The 15646-nt window shown below is 42.0% G+C and overlaps 1 protein-coding gene and 1 long non-coding RNA gene across 7 annotated transcripts in view; one reads left to right on the top strand and one right to left on the bottom strand.

Moving 5' to 3' along the window:
* Nucleotides 1-7012, bottom strand: part of LOC309625968 — a 33215-nt gene extending 26203 nt beyond the window's left edge. For 3 of the 5 annotated variants that reach the window (XR_014242845.1, XR_014242846.1, XR_014242847.1), the window contains exon 1: nucleotides 6891-6994. This is a non-coding gene — a long non-coding RNA (uncharacterized lncRNA). Of the gene's footprint in view, nucleotides 1-588; nucleotides 663-6266; nucleotides 6604-6890 lie in introns of those variants that run through there. The other 2 variants (XR_014242849.1, XR_014242848.1) reach the window with 2 other exon arrangements.
* The window catches only part of TRPM1 (transient receptor potential cation channel subfamily M member 1), a 119206-nt gene that overhangs the window by 95734 nt on the left and 7826 nt on the right, over nucleotides 1-15646 (top strand). For both annotated transcript variants that reach the window (XM_082385999.1, XM_082385998.1), the window contains 6 exons: nucleotides 514-765; nucleotides 1856-2030; nucleotides 3604-3624; nucleotides 4398-4542; nucleotides 5781-5983; nucleotides 6932-7064. In XM_082385999.1, coding sequence (XP_082242125.1) covers nucleotides 514-765; nucleotides 1856-2030; nucleotides 3604-3624; nucleotides 4398-4542; nucleotides 5781-5983; nucleotides 6932-7064 — 929 coding nt within the window. The remainder of the gene's footprint in view (nucleotides 1-513; nucleotides 766-1855; nucleotides 2031-3603; nucleotides 3625-4397; nucleotides 4543-5780; nucleotides 5984-6931; nucleotides 7065-15646) is intronic.

A 15646-nucleotide genomic window follows, 5' to 3' on the forward strand; every position in this document is an offset into this window, starting at 1 on the left:
GTAAGCTCTCAAGCAGGAGAAAATCAAGTTCAGCTTTCCCCTGACTTCCCATCTCTGAGTTACAAAGGAATTTTGGCTGATAAACATTTCCCATCCCAGTTCTGCCATCTCCCCTGGGTGGACTGCCCCTCTGTGGGACCACACAGGTTTATCTCTGCTCTAGAGTTTTCCTCCTGGACTAACTCTGGAACGTGGGCTCACAGGCAAGTGTCCAGAGAATTAGAAAAGGGATCAAAAGGCAGCTACTTTAATTACAGCCAGAGGGACATAATTTAGAAGGCATTTCCTGAGAGTTTGTGAAACCCTGACTCTAGGAATACAGAGGATTTTGTGGAATTTCCCTTTCTAGATATGTTTTTCTGCCTGAGAAGATTAGTACTTAGAAGTCTTGAGCAGGAAAGGGGACCAGATGCCCTGGAATGCTGCTCCAGTCCTAATGTCCCAAGATTCTAAGAAGACAAGTCTTCCAATACCACGCTCCCTTGTTTTTTGTTCTTTGGCATTTCTTTACAGATTCTCATGTCAGAACCCGGTAAACTCAGCCAGAAAATAAAAGTTTGGCTTCAAGAATATTGGAACATCACAGACCTCGTGGCCATTTCCATGTTCATGATTGGAGCCATCCTCCGCCTACAGAAGCAGCCCTACATGGGTTATGGCCGCGTGATCTACTGCGTGGATATCATCTTCTGGTATATCCGTGTCCTGGACATCTTTGGTGTCAACAAGTATCTGGGACCCTATGTGATGATGATCGGAAAGATGGTTAGTCCTGACGCCCCGTGAGTAACTACAGACACGGAGACTGTGGTTAGGACCTGAGGCCAGGCCTCCAGCGTGGCTCTGTTGCATTTCATTTGATCTTTCCCTTGCAGTTGGTTTCCTACAGGAAATGTTCTTTGCTTTAAGATACATAGTTCTTCTACATACTGACAATTTAATTAAATCCAATTGACGAACATGAGGTTGAGGGCCTACTGTAGGTACATGTATTTCTGGCAATAACCCGATGCATAACCTCCTAACGTGCAGTAGAAGCCAGAGACAAAGGGGGCCCGGGGTCACCCTCCCCTACCCCTACTCCACACAGTCTTCAGCTCATGTGCTCTGGCCTGGAGTGGACACAGGCAATTCGTGTGATGAGGTCAAGACAAATCCATGGCAACATTTACTCCAGAACAGGCCATAAAATATGAAACTAAAAATGAACCAGCAGATCATCCTTACATCACTTAAAATAGCCCAAGTGTTGGGACTGGTCCCAGAAGAAAGGAAGTCTTCCAAGCTTAGGAATAACTCTTTGTAAGGCAAGTTTTGAGCAAAGGGATATATGGTTGAGCTAATCCCAGCCAGGGCCCTCATCTTCAGGGATGTTCAAAATTAAGAATTATATAAGGTCAGTATCCATAGTAACCAGAGCATTGCTCATTGCAACTACTCACTGTTTGTATAACGAATGAATATCAGCATGTACTCTCAACTCATGATCTCATTACCTCCTTAGATATCTACTCCTCTTACTCCTTAGTTTCCCTCACAAATTCCTGTATTTTCCCATAATTGTTCCCTTTCTCCATTTGCAGTTGTAGTTACTAAAGGAATTTGTTTATGGGTAACAATAGAGGAGAAGAAAGATTGAGAGCATGAGATGAGAATGGCAATGTTCTAGAGTAAGGTGTATGCATTGCATGAAGTACAAGAATCAGTAGCCCACGGATGGAATGGAGGGAGGGGAAAGAAGCTTCCTCCATCCTAATTAAGCACTCATGAAGTCTTTGAGGAGCACAATGTGATGAACCAGGTGAACTTGGCCCATGAGTCAAGACAGTAAGAGGCCCATTTCCTCTCTCCTCAGATGATTGACATGCTGTATTTTGTGGTCATCATGCTGGTGGTGTTGATGAGTTTCGGAGTAGCCCGTCAAGCCATTTTGCATCCAGATGAGGAGCCTTCTTGGAAACTGGCCCGAAACATCTTCTACATGCCCTACTGGATGATCTACGGAGAGGTGTTTGCAGACCAGATAGACCGTAAGAATAGAATTCATAGTAAGATTCTCTTCCCTGCTTCCCAAGGCAGATGATCAGTTCCAAATTAATGGAAGAGCCTGTGTTAATTTGGGAATAAAGTATTTTTTATTCTGCCATAGGCATCAAATTATTTTATGAAGAAATCAGTGCAGATTATGAAATACAGATTTTTGAGACATCGGTCCTGTCTTCTACTCTGAGAACCACTAACTGGAATTCTGAGTCTCACATCCCTTGAGCATGTCCTACACATGAATGTAGTCCCAATGCCAACATCCTAATTTTTCTTCAACCTGAATCTCTTTCTGCCCCGAGATAGAGCTGGTAGTGTTATTTCAGTCAAATGAGATAGTGACTATTGCCATGTGTCATCCTCTTCTTCAAGCTTCAGAACCCATTTTCCACATAGCTATCCATTTCCTCTTCACTCCTGGAGTGATATTTTTGTATTATCAACAGTATTCTGGATGTTAGCAGAGGAAATGAGCTGCAATCCTGCATGGATTTCTGGGGAATGCAGGCCCCAGCTCTGGCCAGGCTGAGCTGGTAGGTCACAGTGTCTCTTGTGTTGTAGGGAAGTGAAGTTCAAATGCTCTTATGCTATTTCACCCAGACAGTTACGGCATCACCAATGAACGAGCATCTTCAGACCTATTTTCATGTTAGCACCAATATTTTAATTTGCATGTTGTGCTCTGTCAAAAAGCACCAGGTACAATAGCATGGCTGCTACTTCCAGTAGAAGCAGAAGCTTCTTGAGAATAGAAGGTTCTGAACATCCTTGCCTTGTAGAAAATGCAGGGTTGTTCGGTATATCTCCACTAAGTGAGACTGATAACCAGTCGCACAACGCCTTCTACCTACTGGCTTTCATCACGTGATTCAGAACACATCCTTATCATGAGTATCTCAGAGTCAATTAGCGAATGTGTTTGTAGCTTGGTAAACCAGAACATAAAAATCTAATCTGGTTTCAAAGGAATATTAGCTTCAGTAAACATACATAAATGCTAAAAGTCCCTGGATCCAGACGTAAGTTGTAATATTTTTATTTTTTTAAATTAAATTGGGTAACAAGAGAAGATGAAGAGGCAAACTTGAGGCTATTTTCAGTGACACCATGAAATGTAGGTTTTCAGTTCTTGGTCTGATTATTTCATAATAATTTTGTATTTATTTGTGCTTATGATGTGTTTGTGTTGGGATACAGGGAATGCTTGATTGGTCAACCTACATGTTAAAATGATCATCTGTCAGTAGCCTCATGTCTTTTTCACAGTTTTTTTCACTAGTGAGTTTTGCTATTGCTTATGACGTGGTAAAATAAATATTCATGAAATATATATACATATATTTCCTAGAATTAATAATGTGTAAAATTCTCCTAAGTAGATCACTGTTTCCAAGCGTGAATCTGCAATTCCCAAGCTTGAACACTTTACATTTCTTGACAGCAAAACAGTTCTTGTGTTGTTCATCAGTTGTTTGACTTTTCTCTCAACTGTCTTATTTTTTTTCTTCCTTCCTGTCAAAACTAAAAAAAATAAAATGCTGCTTTCCAATCACTCTATAGTGTACGCCATGGAAATTAATCGTAAGTTTATGCATAATTGATGACTCTAGTCCATGAAATGTGTGTATTAATTAGTTTCTTCCTCAGCTAATTACCGATAGTCTTATACCAGTTTCAAATATTTCTCTTGTTTTTTGGTGTCAGTACTTTTTTAAATGATAAGGAAGTGAAAAGTAAATAGACTATAAATTCATGGATATTACTTCACTAATTACTGGTGAGATCATCCTCTCTTTTTCTTCAGAAAATAAGTCCCATATGATCAAAGTGGCATTTCAAATGAGCAGAGAGAGAAAAGATTCTTTTTCAAACATCACTCAGAACAGTCAATTAATGGATTGGAGGCTAGGGGGGATCCTTACCTCCTACCTCATAATAAAATTATTTTCAAAGTTAATGTACAAATGACCAAGAAGACAACATAAGTTAATGTTAAATAATTAGAAGACCCAATCACTTTCTAATGGATAACAGTAAAGAAACCATAGACGCATAGATAGATGCGTCTGCTTAAAAATGAAGAACTTCTGTATATGACAAACACAACACAGAAATGAGAAAATGTTTACAAATATAACAAGAATGACTGTCTGTGAGTGCAGAAATGAGTTCCTTATCACCTTTGTATGAATTGATATTTTTCAATTATTATTATTATTTCAAAATTATTGCTTATGAAATCAGAAAAAAAACATAGTAAAAAAGAAATAGGTCCTTTAATAGCATAGGTCAGTTTATTTATTCTTTTCATTCTATGTAAAAGACAAGCACAAAAAGACAGACTCTCGTTTCAGCTCCTTGTGGTGACAACCAGTACGATGAGGAGGGCAAGCGGCTCCCTCCCTGCATCCCGGGCGCCTGGCTCACGCCCGCCATCATGGCATGCTACCTGCTGGTGGCCAACATCCTGCTCGTGAACTTGCTCATCGCCGTTTTCAAGTGTGTGTCACCGCTGATGACCGTATATTTGTTATTTATTATTTTACAGATTTTCAGTGTAATCTCAGAAATCTCCCAGGTTGCCCAGGATTTACATGGAATTCCACTAGGGCTTTCAAATGCGTAGAATTTTTCACAATGTTTTTTTGTTCAACCATAATCAGCCTTCATGTATTCCTAAATCAAGAGTTGACACTTAAATACATTTAAATTCAATCTTGGTTAGTATTTTAACACTTTTGGCATGTATTTTAATCTAATGAAAATATTTTCTTAGATGAAAGTCTCCTGAGACAGAGAAGATTTATCAAACTGAGCCTTGAATTCATTATCAGAGGCACAGAAAGCAAAGTTAATTTCATAGGCTGTGACAATTACTGTACTATTATATGAAATATTTTTCTTATCACTTACTGAATAGAAGATAAAATGGCCTAAGAAAGAAATGGCTTAAAATCCACAATCAAATTTCTTGTAAAACTTGCCCCTTTTGGCATGATATGTTGAGGATGTGACCATGCTTAATAAATGTTGAAAAAATTTATTTTAGTTTCTAAGATGAAAAATGTGAGGGAAAAATCCTTCACAGAAATATAGACTCTCAGAGCTGACCAGGGCATTGGAGAGAATCTGGTTACACTCCTGACTTGACAGATGAGAAAATGAAGGTTGACAGAGGTTAACTGACTTTTCTAAGGTCCCCGTGTAGACAACACGCTTGATCAGGATTCCAACAATTCTAGGCTTACTGCCTCCCACTGGAAACTCAAAGAAGACAAAGACTGTACCTACCCAACATCCAAAATAACCCACTTTCGATCAAAATGTTCAGTAATTAATCAACTCAGTTCCAAAAAAATGTAGTCAGCTAGTTGACTGAATTTAAAGTTTAAATACTTCAAAATGCTTAGTGGGATGGCTCATACCTTTAAATATATGAAATAAAATTTCCTGAGCAGTCAGTAGACTGTGGTGTGGTTTTGCAAGAAAGCAGTGGGTAGCAATTTCAATACACTTAATTCTTAATTATTTATATGAGTAAAATGTCCTTGAATGTTGGTAAGCCACGCTGATAGATAAACCAAAAGACAGGTCATTCAGAGTCAGTACTAACTTGTGGAATGACCCCAAAAGGCCATTTCATTGCATATTTTCAATTCAATGTGAGTAACTCTGATTGCCCTGGGAAATCACTATTAAAAGTAATACAACTAATTAAACATGTATTCTTTTTAAAGCAATACCTTCTTTGAAGTAAAGTCAATATCCAACCAAGTGTGGAAATTCCAGCGTTATCAGCTGATTATGACATTTCATGACCGGCCAGTCTTGCCTCCACCAATGATCATTTTAAGCCACGTCTATATAATCATTATGCGTCTCAGCCGCCAATGCAGGAAGAAAAGAGAAGGGGACCAAGATGAACAGGATCGTGGATTGAGTATGTGCAGGACTCTTTCATTTCTATCTTGGGCTAATCTAGAAAGACTATTCTAATTGGATACCTGCATGGAAATCTCCTTAAACTACTTAAATGTGTGAAAACACAGCACTCTATCCAAATGCTATTCTTTGCAGAATGCTTCTCATTTTATGCTGATTTTATTCTAGTTTTGTTTATTTATTAGTAATTAATATCACTGAAAGTCCACTCATGAAGAGATGAGAAATTGAGACAGTTCTTGAAAATAACTTTTCTCTATAAATCCAATGTTCCTTTCAAAATGTTTTTATATATATAAATTTATTTATTTTTGGCTGCGTTGGGTTCTTGTTGCTGCGCACGGGCTTCCTCTAGTTGCGGCGGGTGGTGGTACTCTTCTTTGCGGCGCGTGGGCTTCTCATTGCAGTGCGTGGGCTTCTCATTGCGGTGGCTTCTCTTGTTGCGGAGCACGGGCTCTAGAGCACAGGCTCAGTAGTTGTGGTGCACGGGCTCAGTTGCTCTGCGGCATGTGGGATCTTCCCGGACTAGGGCTCGAACCCGTGTCCCCTGCGTTGGCAGCCGGGTTATTAACCACTGCACCACCAGCGATGTCCTCAAAATGTTTTAGTGTGTTGCGTCTAAAGAGAATGGGAAGATACTCCTGTCCACTTGACTCTATCCATAAAATACATGCAAAACGTTTTCCGGAAAATCATACTTGGTTTCACTTTCCGAATAGCTGTAATTTGGATTTTTGTGTTAAAAAGTGAGCCGTTTAGCTCCAGCGGAAATGTCAATATGATCGCCGCATATTACAAGGAGTCTTTGTGTGATAACCAGCGGCAGGAGCAGGGAGCTGCCTGCAAGGGATGGGGAAGGGAGCTTGGTTAAAGGCGGGCTGTGAAATTCGCAAGGACGCACCTACCTGGCTGGTTTCTCACGTGGCAACCGCTTCTGCCTTTGCAGAGCTGTTTCTCAGCGACGAGGAGCTGAAGAGGCTGCACGAGTTTGAGGAGCAGTGTGTCCGGGAGCATTTCCAGGAGAAGGAGGACGAGCAGCAGTCCTCCAGCGAGGAGCGCATTCGCGTCACCTGTGAGAGGTGCGCCTGGGGCGTGGCCACCGCGGGGCGCGGCGCGCAGGGCGCAGGGCCAAAGGGTGCGGCTCCTCCGTCCCGTCTAAGGGGAATGCCAAGTCCATTTACACATTCACTCCCAGTTCTCCTGTTGACTCAACTTTGGCTTTTTAACGTGTTCCCCACCCCCCAAAGTAGTGTGAAAGTTCCAAATGATGGTTACATATTGTATATAGAAGTGAATGATGACATTTATCATAAATATTCCAGGCCAAAACCAAACCAAAACAAACAAAACCCTGATGGTTCTTGCCCACCCCCAAAGTGGGCGCTTTTACAATACAATACATGGAGAGAACCTTCAGGTGCAGGGCTGTGTAACTGCTGGGGACGTTTCTCCACGCCCTTGACATATGTTGTTGCCTTGGCCAAGTGTGGTCTGCCCCGGCTTGACCTCCTCATCCTGACTTGTGCTCTCCTTGCTCCTTCCCAACACCTTTCCAACCTCACGGAGCAGAGGTACAGGAGGGGCAGAGGCGTCTGTCTTGGGTACCCAGCAAGATCAGTATCATGAAGATGTCAGTGCTTACTACGTGGGGAATGGACTGCTTGCCTATATGGGGCAGTGAGTAAATGAGCAGAGGAGGGCAGGTCAGGGAGGAACTGAAAGGGTGATGTGTTCCATACTTTATAGTATTGCTTTTCCTGCGGCTGCAAACTGCAGAGCAACCAGCAAAGGTAGACGGGAACGATCAACCCGCACTAGAGACATTTTTTGAATCATAATTTTTGAGAACCTTGATCACTTCATAAAAGCAACTGAAGCTTGTTAAAGAGCATGAGAGTTGATAAAACGTTGTTCCAAAGAGTTTAATCAACAATGCATGTAGGGCTTCCCTGGTGGCGCAGTGGTTGAGAATCTGCCTGCCAATGCAGGGGACACGGGTTCAAGCCCTGGTCTGGGAAGATCCCACATGCCGCAGAGCAACTAGGCCCGTGAGCCACAACTACTGAACCTGCGCGTCTGGAGCCTGTGCTCCGCAACAAGAGAGGCCGCGATAGTGAGAGGCCCGCGCACCGCGATGAAGAGTGGCCCCCGCTTGCCGCAACTGGAGAAAGCCCTCGCACAGAAACGAAGACCCAACACAGCCAAAAATAAAAAATAAATTATAAAAAAAAACAATGCATGTAGAAGGATGAGTGTGGCGAGGGAGACATGCCTGAGGGGATTCCAGAGCCTCATTCTATCCTGGAGTCTTCAGCATTAAAGTTTTCTGATACCGTGTATATCGTCTGATATACGTGTGTATATTGAGAAACATAAAAACATGGTAGGACTTCAAGAGACTATTTCAGCACATACTTCCCAATCAGGGGCCCCAGCAATTATAGCAGAATTCACAATACACCGTGAAATCTTCGTGGTGGGTGTTCAGGCCAGTGGCTCCACCTCAGCCCACAGGAGGGATGATGCCCCCGGCAGCTGCAGAGCTCTACCCCTCCCACCCTCCTAGACCTAGTCAACTTGCAATCCTACCAGCCAAACTCGAAGGTTATCTGCACCAACCTTCGGCCTTAATAAGGTATATTTTCAATAAAACTTTGGAACACTTCTTTGTTATTTTACTGGTAATTACTAACCTTTCAAGATATAATCATGATTTCATTATGAGAAAGATAAGGTGCCCCCATCTTGATAACCTAACTTCCACTTTCTAGTTAGACATTAACTTGAATGGAATCACAGGCGTAATTTACCATGGATGGAAATGGTGTTCTCTTTCACCCTGCCTCCTCCCCTCCTCCCTTCCCAGAGCAGTGTTTGGATTTTTACCGTTTTTGGACCAAGGCTCCAGGAATGTGGTTATCAGGTCGCTACCAAATTGCATTTTCCCCTTGGGGCTCCGAGCACACGTAAGAGGAATGAAAGTGCACGGGGCAGTAAAAACAGGCTACTTCCCGTTTGCCTTGGCTGAGCTCCCCGGGGTGACGGGAGCACATTCCTGCCCCTCCGGTTCCCTTTGTTGACTCTTTCTTGGCTGAATCATAGGTGAACGCCAGAGACAGAAAAAGGAGGTCCGGAGAAGGGAGCTTTCCTTCACCCTTAACCAGGACCACTGGGGAGCAAGAGATGGTGGGAGAATGGGAAAAATTAGTTATTTCTACCTAACTGTTGGCACCAGTGATTACTTTTTTTTTTCTTTTCTTTTATTGAAGTATAGTTTATTTACAGTGTTGTGTTAGTTTCAGGTGTACAGCAAAGTGATTCAGTTATACATATACATATATCCACTCTTTTTCAGATTCTTTTCCCATATAGGTTATCACAGAATATTGAGAAGAGTTCCCTGTCCTATAAAGTAGGTCCTTGTCGGTTATCTGTTTTATATACAGTAATGTGTATATGTTAATCCCAAATTCCTAATTTATCTACTTTTTCTGTAGTCGCTTTTTTTTTAATTGAAGTATAGTTGATCTACAATGTTTCGGGTGTACAGCAAATTGGTTCTGTTATAGTGGTTCCATTTTATATATATATATATATATATAAATTCTTTTTCAGATTCTTTTTCCTCATAGGTTATTACAAGATGTCGAATATAGTTCCCTGTGCTATACAGTAGGTGCTTGTCATTTATCTATTCTATACATAATAATGTGTATCTGTTAATCCCAAATATTTAATTTATCCCTCCCATCAGTGATTACTTTTAAAATCACATTTTTGAGTACTCAGATGTTTCTGCCACTTCTTTAATCTTCCTTATAGATTTGGTTGCTTTCATTTTCTGCATCACCATTTGCCGTTTGATGATTTTCCTGCTCTTCTCTCAGTGGGACTGGCCCCAGCACTATGGGGATGGCAGGGTCTGGTTAGGGGTGAGCATCTGTGATCAACACCATTGGTGTCTGTCCCTTCCTGACCTCCCTGTGGTCCGGGCACCCTGCAAAACCTGGGCCAGTGATTTGCAAACGTGTTCACACCGGCAGTTTACACACTTGTCGTGCTCCTCCATGCAGGGTGCTTTGAGGGCTTAGGTTCAGGAACCAAATTCATGGCTTTCCCCTATTGCTTGGAAAGGTATATATAAAATTCTACCAAATTAACCATTTATTTTTATCATAGAATTTCAACATTTTGTAAATTCCAACATTCAGTCCCTCAAGAAGAGATGTGCCATGTGACTCAGTTTTTAGCTAACACAGCGCTGGTTGCAACCGGGCATTTAACCCAAAGCCCCAGCCACCAGCCCACCCAGCTGTCTCAGGGCACCGCCCTCAGGCTTTTCCTCCCAAAACGTCCCCCCTGTGCTCCATGAATAGCACCACTGCCATCTCATTCAGCAAGACAGTCACTGGCAAAACATTCGGAGTCCTCCCTCTTCTGCACTAACAATCCCCAAGTCGGATCACTTCCCCTCACCGATAAATCATGGTCCACCCACATCTTTCCTTCTCTACCCCCAGCACCTGAGTACCAGCCAGCATCATTTTTCACTTGGGTTCCTGCAGCTGTCCCCTCAGAAATCAGTCCTTGGAATTCAGTCTTGCTCTTTCAGTCCATTTTACACCAGAGAGACTCTAACCAGCCCCCGCAGCCCCCGTCACCAGCTCGCCTGAAAAGCCCCCTCAGCGGCTCCCACCACTCCTGGGCCCGTGAGGCCCTGCCATCTGTCCAGCCGCACCCTGGACTGTCCGCCCCTCATGCTCAGTCCTCCAGTCTTGCTGGCCCTCTTCCACCCCCTCAAAGCCACTGCTTTCTTCCTGCCACAGGGACTTTGCACATCCTCTTCCCTCCACCTGCTCATCTTTTGGAACTCTGCCCAAATGCCAATTCCTTCTGGCAAACTTCCCTGACCGCTTCACACCTTAGTAGACTAGGTCAGGGCTCTTGGAGTCTAAGCCCCACGAAGGCAAGGACCAGGTACAAATTCCACTCACCACGTTGTTCCCAGAGCCTGCACATGGCCACGTAGCAGGAGCTCGATTTTTTGGAATGAATGAATGACTCCAAAGTTTGTCTCTTGATTTGAATGCAACTTTCTGTCCTGTCCTCCATGAGTTCCCTCCTGGAATATCAAATAGGAAATCAACGATGCTCCCTCTGGATTCAAAACTTTGGTTTTACTCTTAGGAATGAGGAACAACCTCAATATGCAAATGATTCTGGTCCCTGTAAAAGGAAGGATCCTTCAGATCAGCAAGATCAAAACAAGAGTTGGTGTTGGTACATGTTGTCTCTTTGCCCAAAGGCATAATATCAGATAAGCAAGAGGGCTGGTGCAGGGACAGCCTTTACAAATAACTTCCCAGCACGAGCAAGGTAGAACTGGTCAACCTAAACATTCTATTCTCGTCTCACCAGTTTAATAACTGGTAACAAGTATCCCTATCAATTGGAGCTTGAAGCCCACCTCTGTGTCTCTCGCAAGCCCACTGTTGAACACACCTTTCTTTTTGTGCTTTGGCATCCCCATCACTGGTCCACAGGTTCCAGAGCAATTGAGTTGGAAAGAATCCTTTCTGACAAAACTTTGTTAGAGATTCAACTTCCTTTTCTCAAACAATGAGAATTATGTAATCCAGTGTGTTTACCTTTTTTCATGGCTTCAAGGAAGCTTAGCATCAAACTTAATATTTAATTATAACAAGTGTATTATTGTAGGGTTTGGGAATATGTGGTGTATATTGCTCTCCTTATCTCCTCTACTCTTTCATATCTTTTATTCCATTTACATAAATTTATTTTCTATGTCTGATATTTCAAAGTATGCAGGATATAACTCATAAATCACACATTTTAAAAGCAGTTGGTCCTATACTTAAGGAGCTATAGGTCGTAGAGTAGCCAAACCTATAATAGCAGGCTCTGATTCCCCCAAAATTCTCTGGGTTAAGTGGTTTCTTGTCATATTTGTGGATCTGGGTTAAGGTCTTGGGTTTCCTGTCGGCTTGATGGGAAATCAGCTGTTGATCTTGAGATCTTCTTTGGCGTCCTCTTCCCAAGTGACCAGGAAGAGAAGATTATGGTAAGAAAGACCCTGACAAGAAAGACAAGGAGAGAAACAAGACAGTAATTAGAAAAAGACCTGAAAGAAAGATCAGTCTTAGAAAGGAGGTGGGATTCCTCTGATGGAGAGAAGGTCGTCCAAAGACACACACGTAGGGATGGAGAAGGTTGGGGAAGAGCTCACCTGAATGCCTTAATCTTATAAATTAATAAGAGTCAACAGTGCTTGGATGATGGGGGAGGGGTGGGATGAAGTGGTGGAGTTTTGACATGCCTAGTAAATGACAATCTTGTTCCTTACCTGACTCTGAAAGCCAATTCAGAGAAAGACGCAGACATCAGACAGAGGTAAAAATCTCAGCTTTATTAGTAATAAATGTTGTGCTAGAGGGTGTGGTCCAGTTCTTGCCAAATGCACACCCCAGAAGTAGATGTCCCCACCCAGTCACAGGCAGCACCAGCAGCCTGCAGGCCTCCCTTCTTCCCTGCTAAGCTTACCGTTCGACCTAGACAAAGTGAGAATCCACGCTCCCTGCAGGCAGCTGGCTCCCAAAGAGAAAGAGAGAAGCATACTCATGTCCTGGTCCCCAAACTCCAGCCAGAAAATTAATTCTCTCAAGAGTAAATGAGGGACTTCCCTGGTGGCGCAGTGGTTAAGAATTCGCTGCCAGTGCAGGGGACACGGATTCGAGCCCTGGTCTGGGAAAATCCCACATGCTGCAGAGCAACTAAGCCCGTGAGCCACAACTACTGAGCCCGCATGCCACAACTACTGAAGCCCGCACGCCTAGAGCCTGTGCTCCCCAACAAGAGAAACCACCGCAATGAGAAGCCCACGCACCGCAACAAACAGTAGCCCCCACTCACCACAACTAGAGAAAGCCTGCGCGCAGCAACGAAGACCCAACACAGCCAAAAATAAATAAATAAATTTATTTTTTAAAAAAAGAGTAAATGAAAGGCTGAATCACCCAACTGACAGAAACCCAAATGAAAAAAAAAATGAAAGCAATATGAGACCTATGGGATAATATAAAACATGCCAATCTATACATAATAGGGATCCTGGAAGGAGGAGAAAGAGAAAAGGGGATTGAAAATGTATTTGAAGAAATTATGGCTGCAAACTTCCAAAACCTAAAGAAGGAAACAGATATCCAGATACAGAAAGCAAGCACAGAAGGCCCCAAACAAGATAAACCCAAATAGACCTGCACCAAGACATATTATAATAAAAATGGCAAAAGTTAAAGATAAAGAGAGGATTCTAAAGGCAGAAAGAGAAAAACAAAGAGTTAATTACAAGGGAAACCCCATAAGGCTATCAGCTTATTTCTCTGCTGAAACTGTTGCAGGCCAGAAGGGAGTGGCAAGATATATTCAAAGTCCTGAAAGGGAAAAATCTGCAACCTAGGATACTCTACCCAGCAAGATTATCAATTAGAATAGAAGGAGAGAGAAAGAATTTCTCAGACAAGCAAAAACTAAAAGAATACAGCAATATCAAACCTGTCCTACAGGAAATATTGAAAGGTCTTCTCTAAATAGAAAAGAATTAAGAATCTATAGGAAAGAGAAAATCACAATTAGAAAGTAAATCACTTAAGTAAGCCAGTACACAGATTAAATGAAACGCTGGAGAGAGGCCAGGAGTTTTACAGTCATGGAAAATTCCGACACGTAAGAAGAAGCAATAGGAATGGTGGAAAGGAACCCGCCCAGCAACATTACGGACTTGAAGCCAGTAGGGAGGATTTGAGTTCACCTTGAGGGAAAATGCAGTAGGAAAGTTGTTAGCCAAGAGATTGCCTGGTGGGAACAATGGCAACCCAGCTGTGACTTTGTATTGGGCCAAGTCAATGTGGCTCCATGACTCTCATAGGTGACTGTGACATATTACAGCCCAAGGGCAAGGATGCAGAAAATGAGTGATGCATGAGGCACAGCAAAAGGGAGCTTGATGGGACCTTGCGGGTACCACGGTGATGTCAGGGTTTGCAAACGGCAGCATAAACATATTACATCGGCTCCAGCCACCATTTATCCCTGCCCAGCCCTGGAGTCCTAGTCGTGATAGATGAAGGCTTAGGGATTGTCACTACTATGTTGGAAGTAAGGGAGAAACAACCCAGGATATATCAATAAGAGCTTCACTGAGTGCCTGACCCGAGTCTGGCCAGAGTAGAGAACATAGTCAGAAAAGGCTAATGATTTAGATGATCTGAATTCTAGAAACCAAGGAGGTCTGAGGTGTGGCCATGTTGGTGTGTATAAATGATGCGGCATAGAGGTAGAATCCCAGAGAGCTTAATATTCTTTCAGCAACTACTCAGACTTTTGCTTACTAAAAAGAATGAGGACAGAAGATTTAAGACTTGAGTCTTGTTCTTTGTTTAGTCTTTCACATATAAAAACTCCAGAAGTAAGCACACCCAGGTTCTACCCTGGCTGTTCTCTCTACAATTACTAAACTTAAAAGGCAGCCCCATATGAAGAAGCAGATGGAAATTAAAATAGCTGAATGTAGAATTTGGACAGGATGAGACAACTTTATGATCTATAGACCTGAAATAAAATGACAGGGTAGGAATAGTCTTAAAACTCAATATAGGCGACCATGGGATCTTGAAACATGGGTTTCGTCAAGTATGAACTGGACCTTGTTGCTCCACTAACATTATGTTTTTGTGTTAAATTTTAACTCTATCATTAAGGAAATGTTCCCATGTAATTTATGAGATGCCTGGCAGGTAAAGGGTGATCGTTGCACATGAAAAGATGACTGTACATAAAACAAGTTTTAATAACTGGCTTACTACAGAGCTCCCAACGTCTATGTTCTGTTCTTAGGAAAGACACACAGGACTCTTACCATGAGAACGTGAATTTGGACATTATATTTAATAGATCAGAGTCTATGAAAGTCCAATAAAGTTATTCCCTACATAGGCATATATTCTCTTGGAAGTCACTACAGAAGGTCCACAAATTTATAGATTGTTGTGCCTATTATTTGAATGGAATGGAAAACATTATTCACAGTGCCTTAACAAAAATGCATTTTAGTTAAACTCCTTTCAGGTTTAGTGGTATAAGATTCAAAATCAAAACCCTTAGGTACTAGATATACTGAGATATGGATAAAAAGTATTTGAAGATTTGTAACCACCCCTACTCATATGGTCACGTCATTCTATACCTGTTCAGCACCTAGAGTTCAGGGAGTACTTTCACTGAAAAGATTTTGAAACTAAACTGAAACTGAAATCACAGCCCACAGAAAGCATCCATAAAAGATAAAAAATGATAAACTGGATTTCATCAAAATAAAAATCGTTCACTCTACAAAAGACACTGCTATGACGATGGAAAACAAGGTACAGACTGGGAGAAAACATATGCATATCATATATTTGCTGTAGGACTTGGGTACAGAATATCTAAAGAACTCTCAAAACAATAATAAGGGGGAAATGACCCAATGAAAAATGGGCCAAAGATTAGAAGAGACACACCGGGGAAAACATAAGTTTGGCAAATAAGTACATGAATCAATGTTCAACATTATTAGTTATTAGTAAAATGCAAGTTAAAACTA

Source organism: Balaenoptera borealis (assembly GCF_965194805.1).
Source record: "Balaenoptera borealis genome assembly, chromosome: 3".
In the NCBI taxonomy this organism is placed as follows: domain Eukaryota; kingdom Metazoa; phylum Chordata; class Mammalia; order Artiodactyla; family Balaenopteridae; genus Balaenoptera; species Balaenoptera borealis.